A 19064-nucleotide genomic window follows, 5' to 3' on the forward strand; every position below is an offset into this window, starting at 1 on the left:
TTGTTTTATATGTTGGGAATTAACATACAATTATCAAAATATATGTACAATAAACATCATCTGAAAAATAAAAAAGGTCCATCTTATTATTGTCCCTGTCCATCTCTTTTTTTTATTGTTAATATGTTTTTAGTTTTTATTATTATTATTGTTATTAGGATATATATATATATATATATATATATACACATACACACACGTTTATATAAAACGTGTGTGTGTATATATAGACACACACACACACACACACACACACACACACACAATGTGTGTTTGGTTCAAACAAGAGTTTAGCCAATGGTTGAGATGAATTGCAACTGTCACTCAAGGCTGTCACCAAGGGGATAGTGACCCTTTCACACCCATCCCCCATTGTTTTGCACAAGGTGAGGACTCTGCATAGTGCTATGGGTTTGTGAGTCTGACTTGAAGAACGAACGACTCGAACCGAAGAGACGAACTAATCATTTCTCTTTCCGGTACTGACAGCATAGTCTCTATGGGACTGACAGGAAGAACGAAAGACTCGGACCCGGCCGAACCCAAACCCGAAGACTCGAGAGTCGAGACTTGAACTAATCATTTATCTTTCCGGATCCGGACCGGTATGCTGCATGTGCATGCAGTCAGTGAGTGCATTGGCTGCTGTGTCACACCACACGGCCCACACACAGACACTGACGAGTCGACATCGACAACTAAGTATTTTTAACGTTTTGAAGTTCGAACCCGATGACACAAGAGGCGGAGAAAAAGGAGGTGAGGTGAACTAACTGCAATAGCTTAAACTTAAGACCCAGTTAATAAATTAACATTTCGGTTTCTTATAAATTGGCTTTGGCTGCATTACCCTATAGTTTATTTTTATTTATTTATTTCAAATTGAATCAACATTTTCGTAAGTAGACTACTTGATGTTTTGGGCTATTTAACATGACATTTAATTATATTCTGCTGAAATGAACGAAATGACTCGAAAAAAGATTCGTTCATTTTGCTGAACGAGACTCAAAGATCCGAGTCAGTAAAATGATCCGAACTTCCCACTACTAGTATTGGGAGAGTTGTTGTGTAAGTGCGCCCTCTAGTGGAGAGAGGCTAGAGTTGCGGTCACGTGCTGATTTTTCGCGCTCTTTTCTCAGTCTGCATTCTACTCGACTGAGAGAGGTACTTGTGCACATCAGTGCAATGTGAACTCAAAACATACCTGTTGTAACTTTAGTTTTAGTGCACATGGTAATTTGTACGGGTATTTTATGATAAGTGCACATACATTTAGTCGAGATGTGTTGAGAACTTTGCTGTTTTGAGAGCTTAAGGAATTGCTAACATAGCTAACCTCGTGTTTTGTTTTGCTGTATGCTAGCGCTCGCATTTCTATCTTCTTGTGATGTAGCCCAGATGTTTCAGTTGTCCTTTTTTTTTTAATGTTAGGCTGATTCTGATTGAAGATAAAATCCTGAACTTTTGCTCTCTTTGAAATTGTACAGGTATGTACTTCCAATACCAGGTTTAGAATATAATGTGTTTGTTTAACAGTTTTCTTGTATTGATTGATGTTCAATGGCACTGGACAGCCCAGATGCAAAGCATGTACATTTTGCTTTGTGCATATAACTGTATGTATTAATTATTGAAAGAAAGATGGTTAATTTCTTGTTGCATAATGTTAATGTAAAAGCTAAAAGCCCTTAGTTAACAGAAATAGCACGCAATATGACACATACACATGATACGAGCCTAATGCAATATGTTTATTTTCCATAATAATTCTTATGTATTTTATTTTCAGATTTTTGAAAGTGATTAAATTCAGTCTGCATTCTACTTGACTGAGAGAGGCTGATTCTGATTGAAGATAGAAGATACTGAACTTTTGCTCTCTTTGTAAACGTACAGAATAAAGTGCCTTAAAGTCCCCATGAAATAAAAATTGACCATACTTACTTTGTTGGCCTAAATTGATCGTTTTGTGGTGAACAATTCATCCATGCAAGTCAATCCACACAAAAACATTTTTTGGCTTCGTAATCTTTAATCAAAATCTGAAAATTCCCGCCCCTCTGCATTGGAGGACCTTCCCTGATGATGTAGGTTTGACGGTTTAGGTGTCTCCTTAACATCCGTAACCACGCCCCTCCAACTGACAGTAGACAGGCTGTCTGTGTGTTTGCGAGCATTGACAGCGTGTGAAAGGAGAGATGGCGAGGAGGTGCATTTTTGGTTGTGACACTCACGGAACACTTTTCCCATTCCCTAAAATTCCCTCGTTACGGTCCAAATGGCTCGATTTTTTACATTTCGAGGAAGGAGGGATAACAGAGAGGTCACGGATGTGCTCGAAGCACTTCACGCATGAATGCTTCCAAAATTGGACAGAACACGAAATGGGGTTTGTGAGATATCTGTCATTAACAGATAACGCGGTCCCGTCAGTGTACACCGTTGGTACCTCACAAAGTTTGACGGTAAGTTGAACTAGCCACAACCAAGCTCTTGAGACGTTGAACATCATACAGGGCTGCCAACATAACTTTGTCATATTTTGCTTAATAAAGTAAATAAATGTTTAGTGCGCGTGTTTTGGAGCGTGCGCGCCAAAAACCAACATCACCACTTGAATCAAGACAGATTCGACATAACGGTCATCTCTTACTCTTTACAAAGGGTAACTTGTGTTGAAAAATATAGAACAACTTATTGAAATGAATCATGCAATTGCTCAATTATTTTAAAAATCGACATATAATTGTATACAAGTTGTCAATTTTGATACCAACTGACAGGTTTCCCTGTATAGTTTACAACATTAAAAATTGTATTGTATATTCAAATGAATTGATATTGAATCAAGATCAGAATCTCAAGCTTATGAATTGAATCGTAATTCTAATTGAACTCAAAAGTTGGCAGTCCTGCACAATCTATTTTGCCCTTGTACCAATATCATAACATAATGCAATTCCTGTTATACAGCCCGTAACAAGAGATGTGGCCTGTCAATGTCATGCACCATCTTTGAAAAATGTGTCAGTTCAAACGGAAACCCACAAGCAGAAAAGACGGAGTAAAGGTAAAGTTATAGGCTACTAGCTATGTTTATCTTCATTGTATTAACTGGTAATAGTCTTCTTGTGTTGTTTCATGTGTTTGATTGTCATATGTGTGTGTTGAAAATTTCAGCTGTTCAGGTGAAGCCTTTCGGCCTCTCTGTTGGTGTGAGTGTTGGTACAGGTGTCGGAGCTCCGTGTCTCACTTCAACAACAATTAAAAGGCCACGCATTGAAGACACTGTTCGATGAGAGCTCAACATACACCTCAAATCAGTGTTCAGATGTCACCTATGAGCCTGATGTCACTCGAGAGCATTGAAAAGTAAGTCTAAATGTGGTTATCACTAAAACATCATACATGTTAAAGGTCCCCTGACATGCTTCTTTTTGTAGGCTTTGATATAGGCCTTAGTGGTCCCTAGTACTGTATCTGAAATCTCTTTTACAAAATTCAGCCTTGGTACAGAATTATAGCCACTACAAGCCAACCCATAATGAGCTTTCCTTCAGACGTGCCGTTTCGGTGTCTGTAGCTTTAAATGCTAATGAGGAGGAGAAAGGCGGGGCAAGGTGTAGTGTGGGTGTTTACATTGGATATATTGCAATGGCACTTAGACACGCAGTCGTTCAGATGTTGCGAACGCATCTTTTCACACTCATTCACACCATAAGATGATATTAAAGTGTTAATATCTACATCTTTAAAGAAATATCAACAGTAAAACCTTTACCTCTCCTAAAAAAGAAAGAAAAATTACCTACCTTTCGGAGTTGTTCGCGTCGCTGCCGTAGTGATTTCGTGACGTAAAGTCGCGAACACCGCAGCAGCGTGAGCTGTTATTCAGTGCGTATGAGAACTGTCAGCGCAATGTTTCAGCGATGGTCGTTTTCCTTCATAGTGGTGGGATTTCTCTTACAAATAGCCTACGTTTATTCAAAGAGCTGCGAACACTTTTAGAAATCCATGGTAACCGAGAAAGCCCTCCACAACTTCGCTCTACTGTGACTGAGTAAATGAAATTTATCCATTGATCCTTCTGGGGATTGGATGAAGGAAGTAAAAAAAGACTTCTGTGATCATTTGTGCATTCAATTATTGAGCAACTTTTGTGCTTCGATCCGTCACACGCCATGATATCTCTCGAGGATAAACTAAAATCGCGCGCGTTCGTACTTCCTAGCTCGTTTTCTCATTGGTGGGTCAAATTCTCTGGGCGGGCAAAGCAGAGAAGGGGGAGGTAACCTCCCCCTATATGACGTCATATACGGGGAGATTCAAGATCAGCCTGTCTGAGATCTCATTTTCTCACAGACAGAGAAAGATAGCCAAAACTCGGTTTAACCGACTGAAATTTCTAGACACAAGGGGACCAAATACAGGCTAGGGGAACTAATATTAATGTTAAAAAACCTCAGAAATGTCATGGTATATAGGTCAGGTTTGAGATGATCAATCAAGATGCCTTGTTAGAAAGTATGATATGATTTGCTGAGTTATTATTGTCCAGTTTCCTGTTTCGGAAGTGTCAAGCATGCTGCCATACCTGCACAGTTGAGAAATTTGTAAATGGGACATTTGTATCCATCACGCAGGTGATCATAAATGTAGCACTGACAAATTGTTACAAACATAATTTTATTTATTGGCATATTGGATATTGTTCAAATACATTTTATTGCTTCAAAATCGCATAGATCTGTTCACACTGCCTCAAAAAAACAAAGTGGAACAGCCAGCCACACATCCAGAGTACACCAGCTGGGAATTTGCATTTGTCTGCAGCAGTAGCATTCAGTGGGGCTTCATTCATACAGATCCACAAGGTTTTATTTGTGTAAACAAAATAAATTGGTCATTGTTAAACATTTTTTATACTTATGTAATGTGATATCTTCCAGGTACTGTCAGCACTCTGTCTGGAATGTATATGTCCCAGGACATTTTTTAATCATCAAAAGAACTTTCTCCAGCCAACAATTTTATGGCACTGGAGGACTGAACAAAACACAATGCTGGAGATGGCAAGGCATTCTGGAAAGGCCGTTGTCTTGGGTGGTGACATGAGAGCTGATTCCCCAGGTTTGTTCATTTTGAGTGAAAAATAACAACATTCACTTTCATCTGGTCATTCCAACCACAGTATAAGCATTATGAAATGTCTGAAGCATTGAAGAATTTAGCATTTTGCAATACACTGTAGAGACATTGGATTAAAATGTTGTTCAATGTGAAAAATATGGTCAATAAACCAGTAACGTCCTAAACGTTTTTCTGTTCTACTCTGATTCCCCCTGAAGGACACTGTGCCAAGTATGGAAGCTACACGATGATGAACCTGGAAGACAACAAGGTGGTGGACATTCAATGAATCCAGGTAAAAATGCAATTTACTATGGCACTGCATTAATCTATAAATGGCATTGTTGTGTATGGCTTTCTCACAATGAGTGTGTATACAAACACAGCAACACTTTGATAACTATCAAAACTTCAAATTATTGTGCATGTAAACATACTCATTGTCTTGGTTTATATGGTATCTATTAACTGTCAGGATAAAAGTGTAAATGTCGTTTTTTTTTTTACATTTCAAAACGTGTCTTTTGTCTGCTAAATTGAGTTTTTTTTCCATCTCTCAGAGTAATGAAGTGGGTGCAAGTCCACGCATGGAACGCGAAGGGTTTTTGAGAAGCCTCCAGTTCCTGGAATCAGCAGGGTTAAGGGTTGGTGCAATCGTCACAGATCGGCATCCTTCGATACAAAAGTATCTGAGGGAGCAACGACCTGAGATCCAGCATTATTTCGATACTTGGCATGTCGCTAAGGGTAACTGTTTGGCAGCCTTTCAGATTAATCAGATATATACACAACAGCAACATAATATCACAACTTGTGACTCAAGTGACAAAAGCACAAATGAACTTGAACTAAGTTTTAAGAACTGATTAAAGTATAATATTTGAATTCATTTTATTTTCTGTAATTGCTACTTAAGGTCTCGCCAAGAAGATCGATGCACTAGGGAAAGAGCGTAGTTGTGGAGAGGTTCTGGCCTGGAGGAGAAGTATCATAAACCACCTTTACTGGTGTGCATCCTCTTCCAAGACAGGTGAAGAAGCCGTGGAAAAGTGGAAGTCTGTAACCAACCACGTGCAAAATGTGCACCATCATAACAGCGACTTATTCCCAGTCTGCGCCCACCCACCTCTTGAGATGCGAGCTTGGCTGACACCAAGTAAGGATTTTGTTGATTCATAATGCTACATGATTAGCCTAGTTTGGTAACAACCATGAAGATAACTATGGCTGGGTTGATAGAGTTTTTATGATTAAATTCCTATTTACAAGCTCTTGACTCAATTCTAATCTTAATTCAATTTGATATTGAATTTTATTCTGAAATATTTCAGATACCTTTAAATTTTCCATTATGGAAAAAAAATATTTATTAAATAATGCTGTAAACTATAATACTGAAATCTAAAACTAAAATATTGATTCTGCTAAGAGTGAAACGATTGATTTTTTTATAAGCCATGACTATAATATTAAAGATTACGATTGACAACAGTCTGTTGAATTCAAGTGCCATAGTGATAGACAGATGCAATGGGATTTAATAATCTATATCGATATTTCCAGCCATAAAAATTACATTAGTTATATGTTGATAAGGACTCGCTGTCTTTATTAGGCACTAAAGCTTGTGAACGGTTTTGTGACCTGATGATAAACCAGCGACTACTGAAAGACGTGTCAAAACTGAGCCCTCACCATCAGACCTCCTCAGTTGAAGGCTTCCATAGCCTGATATTGAAATTTGCATACAACCAGAGTGGTGAACCGTCTATCAAAGTGAAATGGCCAAAATACAAAAAGGGGGATCATTCCCTTCACTACACAAAAACAGAACCAACCTACAGTAAGGATAAAAGGATAATGTTACCATACAATAAATATGGAAAATATGTAGATCTTCTGCAAAATTAGATATTCAATTAATACGTACATTACATTATACATGTTGTTTATGGTAAATGGAGTTTGATTGACCAAAATGTTGTTTGATCCCAATTGTAGAAAAATGTCTAATTAAAAAATGCCAGGTTCATTGTATTTTTTGCGTTATAGACTACATGGAGAGTCTGCTAAGACTAAGACTCTGCTCTTTTTGAGGAGGTGGTCATCAATCCTGGCCCATACCAAGAGCAGATTAATGAACTGAAGGTTCCAGACCACTTATGTGCTGCCTTTGACAAGCCCGACCTACAGGAATCTGAAGTCAGACCCTGGTCCCGTTTTACACAGATGGAGTAGGAGCAGGTTTAGATAGTGTGTGTTTGTAATTTTTAGTGTTAAAATTAATCTTCAAAATGTAATAAATGAAACATCAAGTGTAATTAAAGTCCTTTGTCATTATTTATTACATACAGTTCTACATACATATCACTTGCTATTGTGGATGTAGTGAAGGTAGCTTGAAGCCTGTGTATCTCTCTGATGTGAATGTGGATCTTATTTTAACAACAACACATGATGGGAGGACAACACGTATTTTTCTTCCCAAGTAGCCCAACACCATCTGACAAAGGTCCTGTTGGCGGTGTGACGGTATCGCCTAAAGACAAAAAAAGGAAACTAGATAATAATGCATTTTTGCAGGACAGAAACTGACTGTTGCAGATATGATTACTCACTTCAGGGTTTCCCGCAGAAAATGTGTTAAGTTGTGGTGGTGGTGGGGCGGGGTGTATTTGGAATTGCATAACTCCTGACACAAATTAAAGGGATTTAATTTGTGGGAAGATGAATGTGTATTTAATAGTGGTCATTTATGTAGTAGAAATGTGAAATTATTTTTGAATTTGAAGCATTCTAGACTGAGAAAAGGCAAAAAATGTATTTTTTACTCATGTGGCTGAAAGACAACAACTCCCAGAATGCACTTGCTTTGCCGCACTTACGAGGCCACTCCCAAACCACGAAATAGTAAACACAACGTTAGTAATGCGAACTATTTGCACATACAGTATGTGCGCATACATGAAAATATAACAATAGCTCAGCTGACTACGCGGGAACAACATTGTGATTATGCCGGGTGTCCAAACTCTGTACATTACGTCTTAGTAACAAAAAGAAATACAAAACAAATACTCACTTTACACTAAGCCGTCCATTTGTCCCTGCAGGCTTTGGCTGGCGTTTCCAATTTATCTCTGGGGTCCTGAAATAAGTTTCCAGGACCCCCCTGTCCATGTGTGGTACAAAACTTGGGTGCTCAGTTACACATGCTAGCGGTGCAGTTTCATCAGCGGATTCAGCGATCTCATGCAGAAGAAAATGGCATCGCTGAAATTCGCGACAGCAATAGGACTCTATCTGTTTGCATAGACGCACAGCGAGAGCGCTGACACCACCAGTTCGCCAGATGCTCCGCGAACAGCAGCTGCTCCGGCCGCCTCTTGTCCCTCCATCTCCCGCAACTGTTCGTCGCTGTATTGCGGCTCGTATAGGTAGCCGCGAGCATCCGATTCACACAAAAGATCTTCGAAATCCCCATCTGTCATTACTTCAAAACTTTCTTCCGCCATCGTGATTAGACTATTATACAAAGTTTTACAGAGCAAGAGCCTGTTAGCTTAGCTAAAGATGGCTGACACTATCTTTACATTCTATGAGTAAGATCCCGCCTCATATGGGCGTGGTGAAAACATGCGGAACTAGCTACTAATACTGGCTGTAGTTTAATGCCTCTAGTCCAAAAATCCTCCGATGATGCAAAATGACGATTTTTGCGTCATCGGAGGATTTTTTCCAGACTAAAAATAAAATTTTCTCTCATATCATGGGGATATGAGGGGGGGAAGCAGGGTAATTCTAAAATACTACTAGTTTTCTACTGATACAAAGCTTAAAGAGCAACATGCAGGTTGGACACCCCTATATAGCATAGTGTATGTTGATGATAAAACAACTAGATTTTCTGAACTGGAGTAATATATATTTAGCCATTAACGATATTTTGAGATAAATTGTGATAAAATAACTTCCGCGTCTATAAAGCACTAACCGGAAGTGACGATGGGCGAGGGAGTCTGGTCAAGTTCAAGCTCAGGTTACAATGGATGCGAATGAAGAAACCGAGTTCTCCGGTGTGGACGAACATGCCTATGATGGCCCACAGGCCTATAATTATGAGCAAATTAAGAGTTAAAATAATTAAAAGTAAGACTTACTCTGCTAAGTCCTCGTTTTCGTTGCACAGAATGTCTGCTAACGTTAGCACTTTGACCTCCAGTCCAGCCCGCGCCAAAATCCGGTGTAAACTTTGACGGTGGACTTGATTCCATCGAGTGCACCGAGGGAACAGCATCAGTAATCAGCCTCACGTGGTCCTTACTCAGAAATCCCATCCGACACTCCAACAAATCTCCAGGTCGATAATTCTCCGGAGTGAAATGTGCGCCACAAACGACCGAGTGTGTGGTAACAGACGCGGCAGTGAAGTCTGCTCTCTTCACCTGCACAAACCGCACTCAAGACCGAAAAGCCTTGTTTTTCCTAGAAGAAAAATGATGGACACGATGTCCTGACAGGCTGGAATTCGTGCAACCAGCACAAACACAATAATTTACCATTATGGCTTCTCTAAAACTCGATCTAAAACTTTCTGTCTCTCACTACTGCTCTAACTACATCAACACCCAACAATGAGAGAGCTGACCGCGAGCGCTTTTATTTGCCTCGCCCTACGTCATATGACGCGTTGCTATAGCGGGAAAGGCGTATTCCAGAGCCTAGAACATTTTCATCAAAATCTCTACATCAAATGAGATTTCATTAGTAATTTCTACATATGTGTTTTTAAAAGACCTCTGCAGACAATATAAAGTATTAATTCAGTTATAAATTCAACCTGCATGTTGCTCTTTAATGCTACATCCTGGAGTAACCCTTTAAGACAAATACTGAAACTTGAGTCATATCTTTTTAATGATGTATTAGTTTGTCAAGGTAATAACATTACATCTAATAGTCCGTCAAATGCACTCAACGTTGCATGGATTTTTAATTAGCCTGCATTAGTAACAGTTAATTTTGTTTTGGTATGAACTTAATCCTAGTAAAGGCAAAAAATATATAATACCTTTGTAACGAAATCTAAGACTTTGTATACCAAATCCAAGGCTTTTAAGGCCTTAATTTGAGATTATTTTTCAATGCTTTTAAGATCCTGTGGGTACCCTGGTTAATAGTCTTGTCCCCTCACAATGACAGTAAATTAATTAGGCTACATTACATCAGTCACGTCACATAGTGGTCTATTTTCAGTTCAAAATGGCGAAAATAGACAAAAGTTTATTCATTTGTTTTTTTTAAGTCATAGAGTTTGCTATCTTCAGTTCTACTCAGCTGCTGTGTCATGTATAGGCTGATTAATAACATTATACCCATTCTCTGCACTTCTGTCACAAACCTGCCTAACCTCCCTACAACATAGTCTTTCAGGACCAGTGTCCATGTGCTGGCAGTAGCCACAGGAGCACCTGAATGAAAAGCACAGTACAGTTTAAGTTGACAAATTAAAGTTGTGGTTTAATCGTGGTAAGCTTAATTATCTGTCAATAGAGGTAGGCAACTATTCTAGACAATGTACAACATACAAAAACTTATGAAAACATAAAACGCAGGGTACTATCATAACGATTAAGGTTTCAGCAGTAATAGCAAATAAAAATAGTTTTATAATTCCAATTAGTGTTACCATTGGGACACATCGAGATGCTCGCGAGTGTGAACTTGCTCCTGAGCCGCCACGTCCAGGTGACCATTCGAATCCTCCGTGTGTTCCTGTTCTTCTTCATCTTCCTCCTGCTGCAGGAAGGGGACTGCTGGCGGTGTTTCAGGCGGCGAGTAATCCTCAACAACCGATTGTAAACTTGCGTTAAGATCTGCCTCCATTTCTGAATGAAACACCTACTTTTTTAGATCTAATCAGGTGCTAGTTGGAAAAAAGCCACGCCCACTATTTTGCCTCATTTAGTATTCCGTTTCTCTCGGAAATACGTCACAACACTGGAGAAAAGTCGTTTGCAACTTCCGGTTCACGGGAACGTCAGTATCCTGTCATCAGTGCACCACAACACAACACCGTAGTCGGCGAGGTGCAGATGGCGCCGGCTACACAAGCACATGCGAAGAAATAAACAATATAATCAGAATTGACAGAAATGATCCAGTGGATGCCAAATAATACAAATTGACAGAATTGATCCTTCCTAACCTAAATTTGCTGAAAACTGTACCAAAATTTTGAAGCCGTAAAACGCACATAAAGGATGACAGATTAAATAATAATAATAAAAATCCTTACAAATATAGCTGCAAGCAGCAATTGTCGGGGTTCAAGCCTTTTAAGAACATTCAAAGTTTGCAACAAGGGAATGTATCTGTAGGCTACTTTATAAGTTGCTGAATTTGCAAACTGGTGTTAAATATGACTGATGTCTTGAGTTCAACAATCCTGAAACAGGATAATGGTCATTTTTTTTTTTTTAACTTTTTAACTGTTAAAAGCCCCAAAGCACCCAATCTCCAAAAAGGTTTTAGAAATTTGAATATTTATTTTAGGAATTATAGGCTTTTGGATACACTTGGTCAAACCCACATGATAAATGCAACTCTAAAATAACTAAAGTTCAACTTTTCTTTGATAATTATTGATTGTATATTGTCTCAATAGCAGATAACATTAGATAATATACAATAATTTACACACCATTTATACAGCCATTTTGCTGAAATTTGACTGGCGGCTGGCGGACATGTTTTTTTATTTGTCTGAGTCATATTGTAGAATATGTTCGACTTTGGCCCCAACAAGAAGCATACAAATTTTCAACTTCATTGTTCATACGGTTGCAGAGTTATGAGTTTTTTTTATTTTTTTGTAGCGCCCCCTAAAGACAAACATTTTCGTGACTTTGCGTGCATCCTCAGAATGTCCTGTTGTCTATGTTTATCAGGTTTCGTAACATTTAGCCTTTTCGTGCGGTAGATATTGGTCAATACATACGAAATGGACAACACCTGACCAATTCGTTGGCTTATATCTTCCCAACGCTTCGACCAATAAAAATTCCTTTGATAACTTTTGGTCAAGAGGGTTCATAGTAGACACGCACCAAATTGTGTGTGAATCTGACATACGGCATAGGAGGACTTTGAAAAAGTAGGTTTTTCTAATTATGCAAATTATCGTAACAAATTTCATGACTTTTGTTCATCTTGAGCCAAGGGATCCAATGATGTAAGACACTTGGGTGTGTGACGGTTTAGGAGTTCTGGATCAAAACGTAAACATGATCACTATAGCGCCACCGTGATGCCGATCGGGCCGAAACGTTGATACGCTGCAGTACTCTGGGGGACTACCTTCCCTCAAAGTTTATCTCTCTATGACTAACAGTTTGGTCTGCAAGATCAGTGTTAGGGCAGAATAATAATAAAAACCCTTCGGGCTTGAACCCCTAAAAAGCATTCCTGAGTATAAAATTAGTTGGATTGAAAACATTTCAGATCTACCGACTGCTTTATTCCACCACTGTAGAGAATCATCCGCAATCCTCCTTAATAAAACTGCTTTATGCTATTATCATTTTAAATCAAACTCATTGAACACAGGATACAGTATGTATAAAACCTACAAGTTCAGAGTCAAGACAGCAAGCTGTTATTCCTATGAGGAACCTGCCGACAGAACATCCACAAACGATATCATATTCATCAACAAATATGCATGATCACAAAGTGAGAACCATGCCAAGTCCCAGAAACGTCATATATAGGTCTGAAGTCAGTACAATTAATGCCCAATTTGACTTTCACTGACATTTAAGTCTTATCCACGAGTCATCTCCGTATGACAACGTGTGTTTCATCACTGCTCTCCCCCCTTCATCTCTGCTTGACTTTGGCAAAATGAAGCCATTTCACTTTGAAGATACAACTTTATTGTTCTATCGGGAAGACACGCAGGCTTGAGTGAAGTTAGAGATGCCATTTATTTGATAGATGTAAAACGGGAGGTGATGTCTCTCTCTTTGGCGTAGGCCCCGTCCGGCCGTCCGAGGGAGTTGTACCCGGAACCGTCATGTCCTGCCGGAGATAGGAGGCAGGGGCGAGGAGCCTACCCCCCTGTGGGACAGGGCTCAACTGGTGGTGGTGGGGAGGTGGAGGTTGCAGTGTTAGCACACCGAAACAGCAATGTGATAGATTGAGAGCAGACTTATAAAGCAACGGCTTACGTGCGATTGGCTAGGAGTTACCCAGCTAATGATGTGATGATGTGCACCTGCTGGTCTTTCCGCTAGAACTACGCTCCACTTCCATTTGTTAGAAGAAATAATTTACATAAAGTGAACATATTACCAATTTTACTAAAATGGATTCCTACAAGTGGGACGGCTGACTACTGTATTTATCCCAGAAGAAAACTTACCATCAGAACTTTATGGATCCCTAAAGTTCTCCAGAATTCCAGAATGTTTCTATTATATATATATATATATATATACTCCTGGCCAAAAAATGGCAAAATGTAAAGCTTTTTACAGGTCTCCACAACAAATGACTGGTCAGGAAATTAGCACGAATTAAACAACTGCACTCCTGAGACCTTCTGTGCCACCATTTGCTGCAGTGAACTGTTTGAGAAAAAGCTAGAAACAACAAAACAAACAAAAGCTAGAGCTATAGAGTGGTTGTGGCGTAGTGGGCTAAAGCACATAACTGGTAATCAGAAGGTTGCTGGTTCGATCCCTACAGTCACCACAGTAAGACACTTAACTCCAGGTTGCTCCGGGGGGGATTGTCCCTGTAATAAGTGCACTGTAAGTCACTTTGGATAAAAGTGTCTGCCAAATGTACATTTATTCTTGTATGCAAGGGTAAAATCATGACAATGATTCAAATGTTTGATATATGAAAACATCTTCTGGGATGTTTCTTTTATTTTTCTTAAAATACTAATCAAAGGCTTGATAACAAGCTCTTAACTGGAACCATGAGTGATAGAGCAGGGAGATATCTACAATATGCAATGTTGTGAGTCCCAAGGTAAAGGAGTGAGAAAATCTGCTTTAAAAAAAGCAAAATATCATGCAGGGGTTTGAAGGGATCTGGAAGGCCAAAGCTTCTTCATGCAGGAGTGACCACCTGCTGAAATGTACAGTTCTCAAAGACAGATAGCAAAGACCACCAAGAAGTGGCTTGAAAACAAGTCCATCAGGCTCATGTTTTGGCCTGGTCAGAGTCCAGAGAATATTTGGTCTCACATTAAACTCAAACTAACCAGGAAATGTAAAATACACTTTCATGGCCGGTAAGAAATATGTACAGTATGACTGATATCATTTCTCATTTGCTTGCCTTTGCAGTAAGGCGAAAACACCAGCATGGCCAATCGGGAAGACTAGCTACACCTACTTAGACTGGTTTAACCGGCAGGGAAGACCCCACACATGGGGTTTGTAGAGTATTGAAGTTTGCACACAATATAGAGGCTGGATTTTGATTCTTTATATAGTAAAAAAGACAACGATTTCTGCATGTACATTACATTAAAACTTCAACATGATATTTTTTTATCAGTTGCCTTCCTTCCCGTTGTTCCCTAACTGTTCGGCCAAATTGTTCTGTTTCATCTTCTTCAGGATGGCCAATGTTTTATTCAAAGCTCCGTTTTGTCCATAACACTCCAACATCTTATCGACTATGTCAGGGACATCTGCATTCTCAAGACGGGAGACTGAAATTGATCCATCTTGTTTTAAATACCACCTGAATCTCTTTAGGTTTTCTCGGTCCAGATCATCCAAGGTATGTAGGAGCTGCTCTGGAACAGATTCCGACTTCTCTTCTTGGATCTACAGTATGACAAACAGTATAAGATCAGAAGACATTACTGGACCCTGAAGTACAGCACAGGCCTTATTGTTACTTCAACACAATTACAAAAAGGTGAAAGCATAGACTTACACAGGAATATAATGGCTTCAATTGCGTATTTCATAATAAAATGTAGGGGAAGATGATCCCCTTCAGAATGATGTGTATTTCCTTCAAATTGTAGCATATTAGCGTGTTTAGCCATTTATTATTAGGGGATACACAATACTGGTTACAAAGTGGACCGATCTGGTTACATTTTAGGAGAGGTGCACGTCAAGCTCTGGTGTAGATTCAACACAATAGTATAAATCAGCTCTTCGTCTCTTGCCTGTTTTTCAGACGGCAGTTTGCTCCTGTCCAGCGTGGGCATCAGAGTCTGCTCATAAGGCTGCTTGTAGAGATCCTTGTATTTCTCACAGTCTTTATACCAGCGCTCATGAATATTTTTGATACTAGAGCAGAAAGAGAGAGATTTAAATGAACTTTGCCAGTGGAGTTAGTGAGCAGGATGTGATGATGTTTAGTGTTGTTCATCTGTATACGCACTGAAGCTCAATCTCATCGGCCTGAGGATGTTGAAGTGTCTTTACTCTGTGCACGTCCAGGAAGAGATCCTTCAGTAAGACCTCAACATGAGAAATGATCTCTGCTGCGTGATCCTGATGTTTCATTGGCAGGCCTTTTTGTTCATTTCCAGTGTCCTGTAAATGAACACAATGTAAGGGAGAAAGAATGTCATGGTTACTGTCGTAACCTCCATTCCCTGAGGGAGGGAACAAGACATTGTGTCGATTGTAGTGACACAAGGGGTCTTTCTTGATAGCCTAATGTACCTCTGAACTTGAGAAAAGGCCAGTGTCAAGTTGGCAGACAGAATTTGCATGCAATGACATACGGGTATAAAGGGAAGTGGGCGTGCTTCTGTCATTCAGGATTTGCACTGAGGAGCCAAGAATAAGGTTACGGCGTGTTACAGTGGTAGGACTGTACAGTCTACACTCCTTGTGGAGTGTGCTCGAACCCGCACGGCCTGGGTGTGATAGGCTAGTGCAAAAGCGTCAACGACCCAGTGGGCTAACCTCTGCTTGGAGACGGCGTGATGGGCTGGTTAGCGTAAGCTAGTTATTCTAAGCTCTGTGCGAGGGGCACTAAGGCGACGATCATTTCGTGCATACCCGGTGGGGAATCACGGTGGGGCGGAGCAGGTAATAATGCGTCGGGAGGCAAAAGTGCATCCCGAGGCTCGGGTGCTGAGAAAGGACTAAAAGCACTTACCTCGCTCTGTACACCTGGCAGGGGGCGGGATATGGACAGAGGAGGAGTTCCTGCAGAGATGTCCTCAGAACTCGTCAGCGCTGGCCTGCCAGGGCTGGGCAGTTGCGGGATTGGAAGCGTAGTAGCTGCGTCTGGGAAGCCGGGGCTGCAAGGCTTGTGTGCCGGAGTGCTGTGGCACGTGCTGGCTGTGCGACCCAGGAAGCGAGGAAATTGCGTGGCTGGTAGCGGTGTCGCTGAGCCGAGATACCAATCGTCTAGCCGCGAGGGCTGGGGGTAGGACGGAGGATTCCAGTCCAGCCCAATGCTCACGATGGCCCGGGAAAGCAAACCTGGCTCAAGGGAGGAGGCAAACTGGTCGTGAGACGAGCCGCCGTCATCCCGAGCGTGGATGGGAGCAAACGAGCTTGCCGGGGGGCAGTGGTTCGTGGGGTTTTACCCGGCGAAGCCGAGCCCGCTGCCATCCCCAAATCGCCTCCATCGCCAGCCGGGTCGTCCTCAATCCTGTGGAAAGAAGGAGCGACGCGGGGGGCTACTGGAGTGGCGTTCGGTTTGAGAAACGAAAGCCGTGACCGCTACGTTGCCATGGTCATGTCCTCGCAATAAGAACATGAACCATCTACAAAACCAACTTGACATTGGCCTTTTCTCAAGTTCAGTGGTATATGAGGCTCTCAAGAAAGACCCCTTGTGTCACTACAATCGACACAACGTTGAGTGAATGACAGAAGGGGAGAGGTTTAAACTGTAAACATGTAAGTGTGCATTTATGTGCTCTTGCCTCCTTCAGCAGATTTTCAGTGTGTAGTATGCTTTTCTCCACCTGATCTGCGTTTTCCTGTATGCGTGTGGACAGAGAGCGAATGTCCAACTTTAACCTGAATGTAGTTTCAAATGAAAGATATGACAGCATATCAGTGTTTATTTTAGTTTATTCAATTTTAGTCATAGTTTTGATTAAATCATTTTAGTCAATAAAAACAGCATTTTAGTTGATAATAATGTGCAAAATGAAAAAAAAAATGTGTTACATTGTAGCAGATGAAACTTTAATCAAATATTCAAACAGAAAATATATAGAAATTTTCTTAATTTAAACATTTATCAACATGTGATGCCCAAACTAGGTCCTGCGGGCCAAAAGTTGATAAAATGTATTATTTATAATCAATAAATAATCAATTGTGTTTATAATCAATAAATAGTTCCATTCTGACATAACCAATAAGCCGAACTATATGACTGCGCGCGCTCACACTTCTTCTGACAGCTGCACGAGACTCTCGCGCATCTTCTGGAATTACAGTTTGATACAAAAACAAGTTTATTGATTTGATTTGTTCATCTGTATCTATTGGTTTACTAATTCACAGCTGCACTTTAAAGCGTAAGTGTACGGGAATTTCCCGCATTATGAACATGGAAATTGCGGCAATTATTAGCCGCATTTCAGGCTCTGCAAACTTATATTAAAATATTAAAGTTGCCCTGGTTCCCCTGCTTTATTATTTAATTATATAAAATCCACGCTAGTCATATACTTCAAACCAGAGTTTGTAGGACCTAGTTTGGGCATCTACTGTAAAGCATGTCATAGCAGGAAGTAGACAACAACGTCGGACGGAAACTACAAGTGCTGAATACAGTGACGGTATATCAGTACTCACGCGGGTTCATTGGGATGTTTGTACACCTTAGACATCCTGAGACATTGGATCCGCCAGCAGATTCTCTCTCTTTTCGTATTATTCTCCTTGTCTAATGTTGCTGATCTGTTCTGTTATGGGGTTCACCTTTCACTCAGCGACTGGCCAAACTTGTTTCTCCTCCCTGTCCGGTAAAGTTGGGAAATATTCACAAATTTGAACTTTCCGGATCAATAACTATTTATAATATAGTTGTTAACATACCACTTCTGAGATGTACAAATGACATTGATCTCTAAGCGCATCCGGCTGAGAGTCCGCAGGGACCGTCTGCAAAGTGCAAAACCGAAAAGTGATCCTACAAAATTATTCTATAACTTCATTGTTACACGTTGTAGTGTCACCAAATTCAGTTCACCCATCAGTAGTATCCTGCTGGTTATACTACAACACTTAGTTTGAAAAAAATGCCTTTGCATAATACTAGGAAATTTGTATAGGGATGAACATTTTCCCTAACTCTAGTAAGAGATAACCAAACTCTCCTATGGCCCCTTTAATTAGGGCTATTGCACAACACGCATGTGGGATACATCTGTTTGGCATTTGTGCTGCTGTCATTCCAAGGCACTGTACGTGAAACCATCTTGCACAAGCACAATCTAAGAATGTGAAGAGATCTGTACGGGTGGCATAAGAACACGTGCTGTGTATGATCTTGCATAGTAAAACTACATGTTGTTTTATTTATCCTAAAGACAATATGTTGCATAGAATCACCTGCATCTCAAAGATCCCACAACTGGTGCCATCTTTTTGGAAGGTGTGGGTTATCTTGCCAGGCTGCCACTTGATCTTAACCCCAATCCTCCTTTCCAAATCTATTCCGGTGCATCTTGAAATACTGTCAAAAGGACAAAAGTAAAATTATTTTTTGGTTTACATTTGCACATACTCCACGATTTTCCCCAAAATGTGTGTAACCTATTCATTTCCCATAATCTATCTCATATTACCCAAATCTGTTGCCAGCCTTTTTGGAGTCCTCAACTTCATTTGACCCTTGCATAGGATCAACCACAACATGTGCTTTGAAAGGGCATATCATTACACCATGCCATCTTTAAATATGTCAGC

The 19064-nt window shown here is 40.2% G+C and overlaps 2 protein-coding genes across 6 annotated transcripts; one reads left to right on the forward strand and one right to left on the reverse strand.

The window, feature by feature from the left end:
- The first annotated feature begins 1434 nt into the window (after window positions 1-1434).
- On the forward strand, window positions 1435-7325 carry LOC127648343 (uncharacterized). 4 transcript variants are annotated; one of them, XR_007971157.1, is made up of 8 exons: window positions 1435-1490; window positions 1793-2468; window positions 2977-3073; window positions 3184-3375; window positions 4953-5133; window positions 5352-5428; window positions 5694-5880; window positions 6050-7264. XR_007971157.1 is itself a non-coding variant. In XM_052133003.1 (5 exons), the coding sequence occupies exons 3-5, from the start codon at window positions 5721-5723 to the stop codon at window positions 7042-7044; spliced, it is 696 nt and encodes a 231-aa protein (XP_051988963.1). In that variant the 5' UTR covers window positions 4705-5133; window positions 5352-5428; window positions 5694-5720; the 3' UTR covers window positions 7045-7264. The 4 variants fall into 4 exon arrangements, 2 of the variants coding, with proteins under 2 accessions (XP_051988963.1, XP_051988964.1); XR_007971156.1 differs by lacking the exon at window positions 1435-1490 and having other exon boundaries at window positions 1523-2468; window positions 6050-6289; window positions 7186-7325; XM_052133003.1 differs by lacking the exons at window positions 1435-1490; window positions 1793-2468; window positions 2977-3073; window positions 3184-3375 and having other exon boundaries at window positions 4705-5133; window positions 6050-6289; window positions 6749-7264.
- Window positions 7326-14032: 6707 nt separating this feature from the next.
- On the reverse strand, window positions 14033-18294 carry LOC127648345 (envoplakin-like). Of its 2 annotated transcripts, XM_052133006.1 has the most exons (6): window positions 18192-18294; window positions 17949-18111; window positions 17063-17159; window positions 15556-15710; window positions 15338-15461; window positions 14033-14984 (listed from the first exon to the last, which is right to left on the reverse strand). In XM_052133006.1, exons 2-6 carry the CDS (start codon window positions 17981-17983, stop codon window positions 14706-14708), a joined length of 690 nt encoding a protein of 229 aa, XP_051988966.1. In that variant the 5' UTR covers window positions 17984-18111; window positions 18192-18294; the 3' UTR covers window positions 14033-14705. The 2 variants fall into 2 exon arrangements, with proteins under 2 accessions (XP_051988966.1, XP_051988965.1); XM_052133005.1 differs by having other exon boundaries at window positions 17949-18214.
- Window positions 18295-19064: the final 770 nt, after the last annotated feature.

This window comes from Xyrauchen texanus, chromosome 8 (genome assembly GCF_025860055.1).
Source record: "Xyrauchen texanus isolate HMW12.3.18 chromosome 8, RBS_HiC_50CHRs, whole genome shotgun sequence".
NCBI classification, from domain to species: domain Eukaryota; kingdom Metazoa; phylum Chordata; class Actinopteri; order Cypriniformes; family Catostomidae; genus Xyrauchen; species Xyrauchen texanus.

Excerpts from the sequence above, each read along its gene's own strand:
- LOC127648345 (XM_052133006.1), bottom strand. The coding sequence starts at position 17,983 with ATGTCTAAGGTGTACAAACATCCCAATGAACCCGC. Across the intron at positions 17,160-17,948 it reads AAACATCCCAATGAACCCGC|GTTAAAGTTGGACATTCGCT; the intron begins GTGAGTACTGAT and ends AACTACATTCAG. Across the intron at positions 14,985-15,337 it reads AACTGCCGTCTGAAAAACAG|ATCCAAGAAGAGAAGTCGGA; the intron begins GCAAGAGACGAA and ends GTCATACTGTAG.
- LOC127648343 (XM_052133003.1), top strand. The coding sequence starts at position 5,721 with ATGGAACGCGAAGGGTTTTTGAGAAGCCTCCAGTTCCTGGAATCAGCA. Across the intron at positions 5,881-6,049 it reads TACTTGGCATGTCGCTAAGG|GTCTCGCCAAGAAGATCGAT; the intron begins GTAACTGTTTGG and ends TTGCTACTTAAG. Across the intron at positions 6,290-6,748 it reads GCGAGCTTGGCTGACACCAA|GCACTAAAGCTTGTGAACGG; the intron begins GTAAGGATTTTG and ends TGTCTTTATTAG.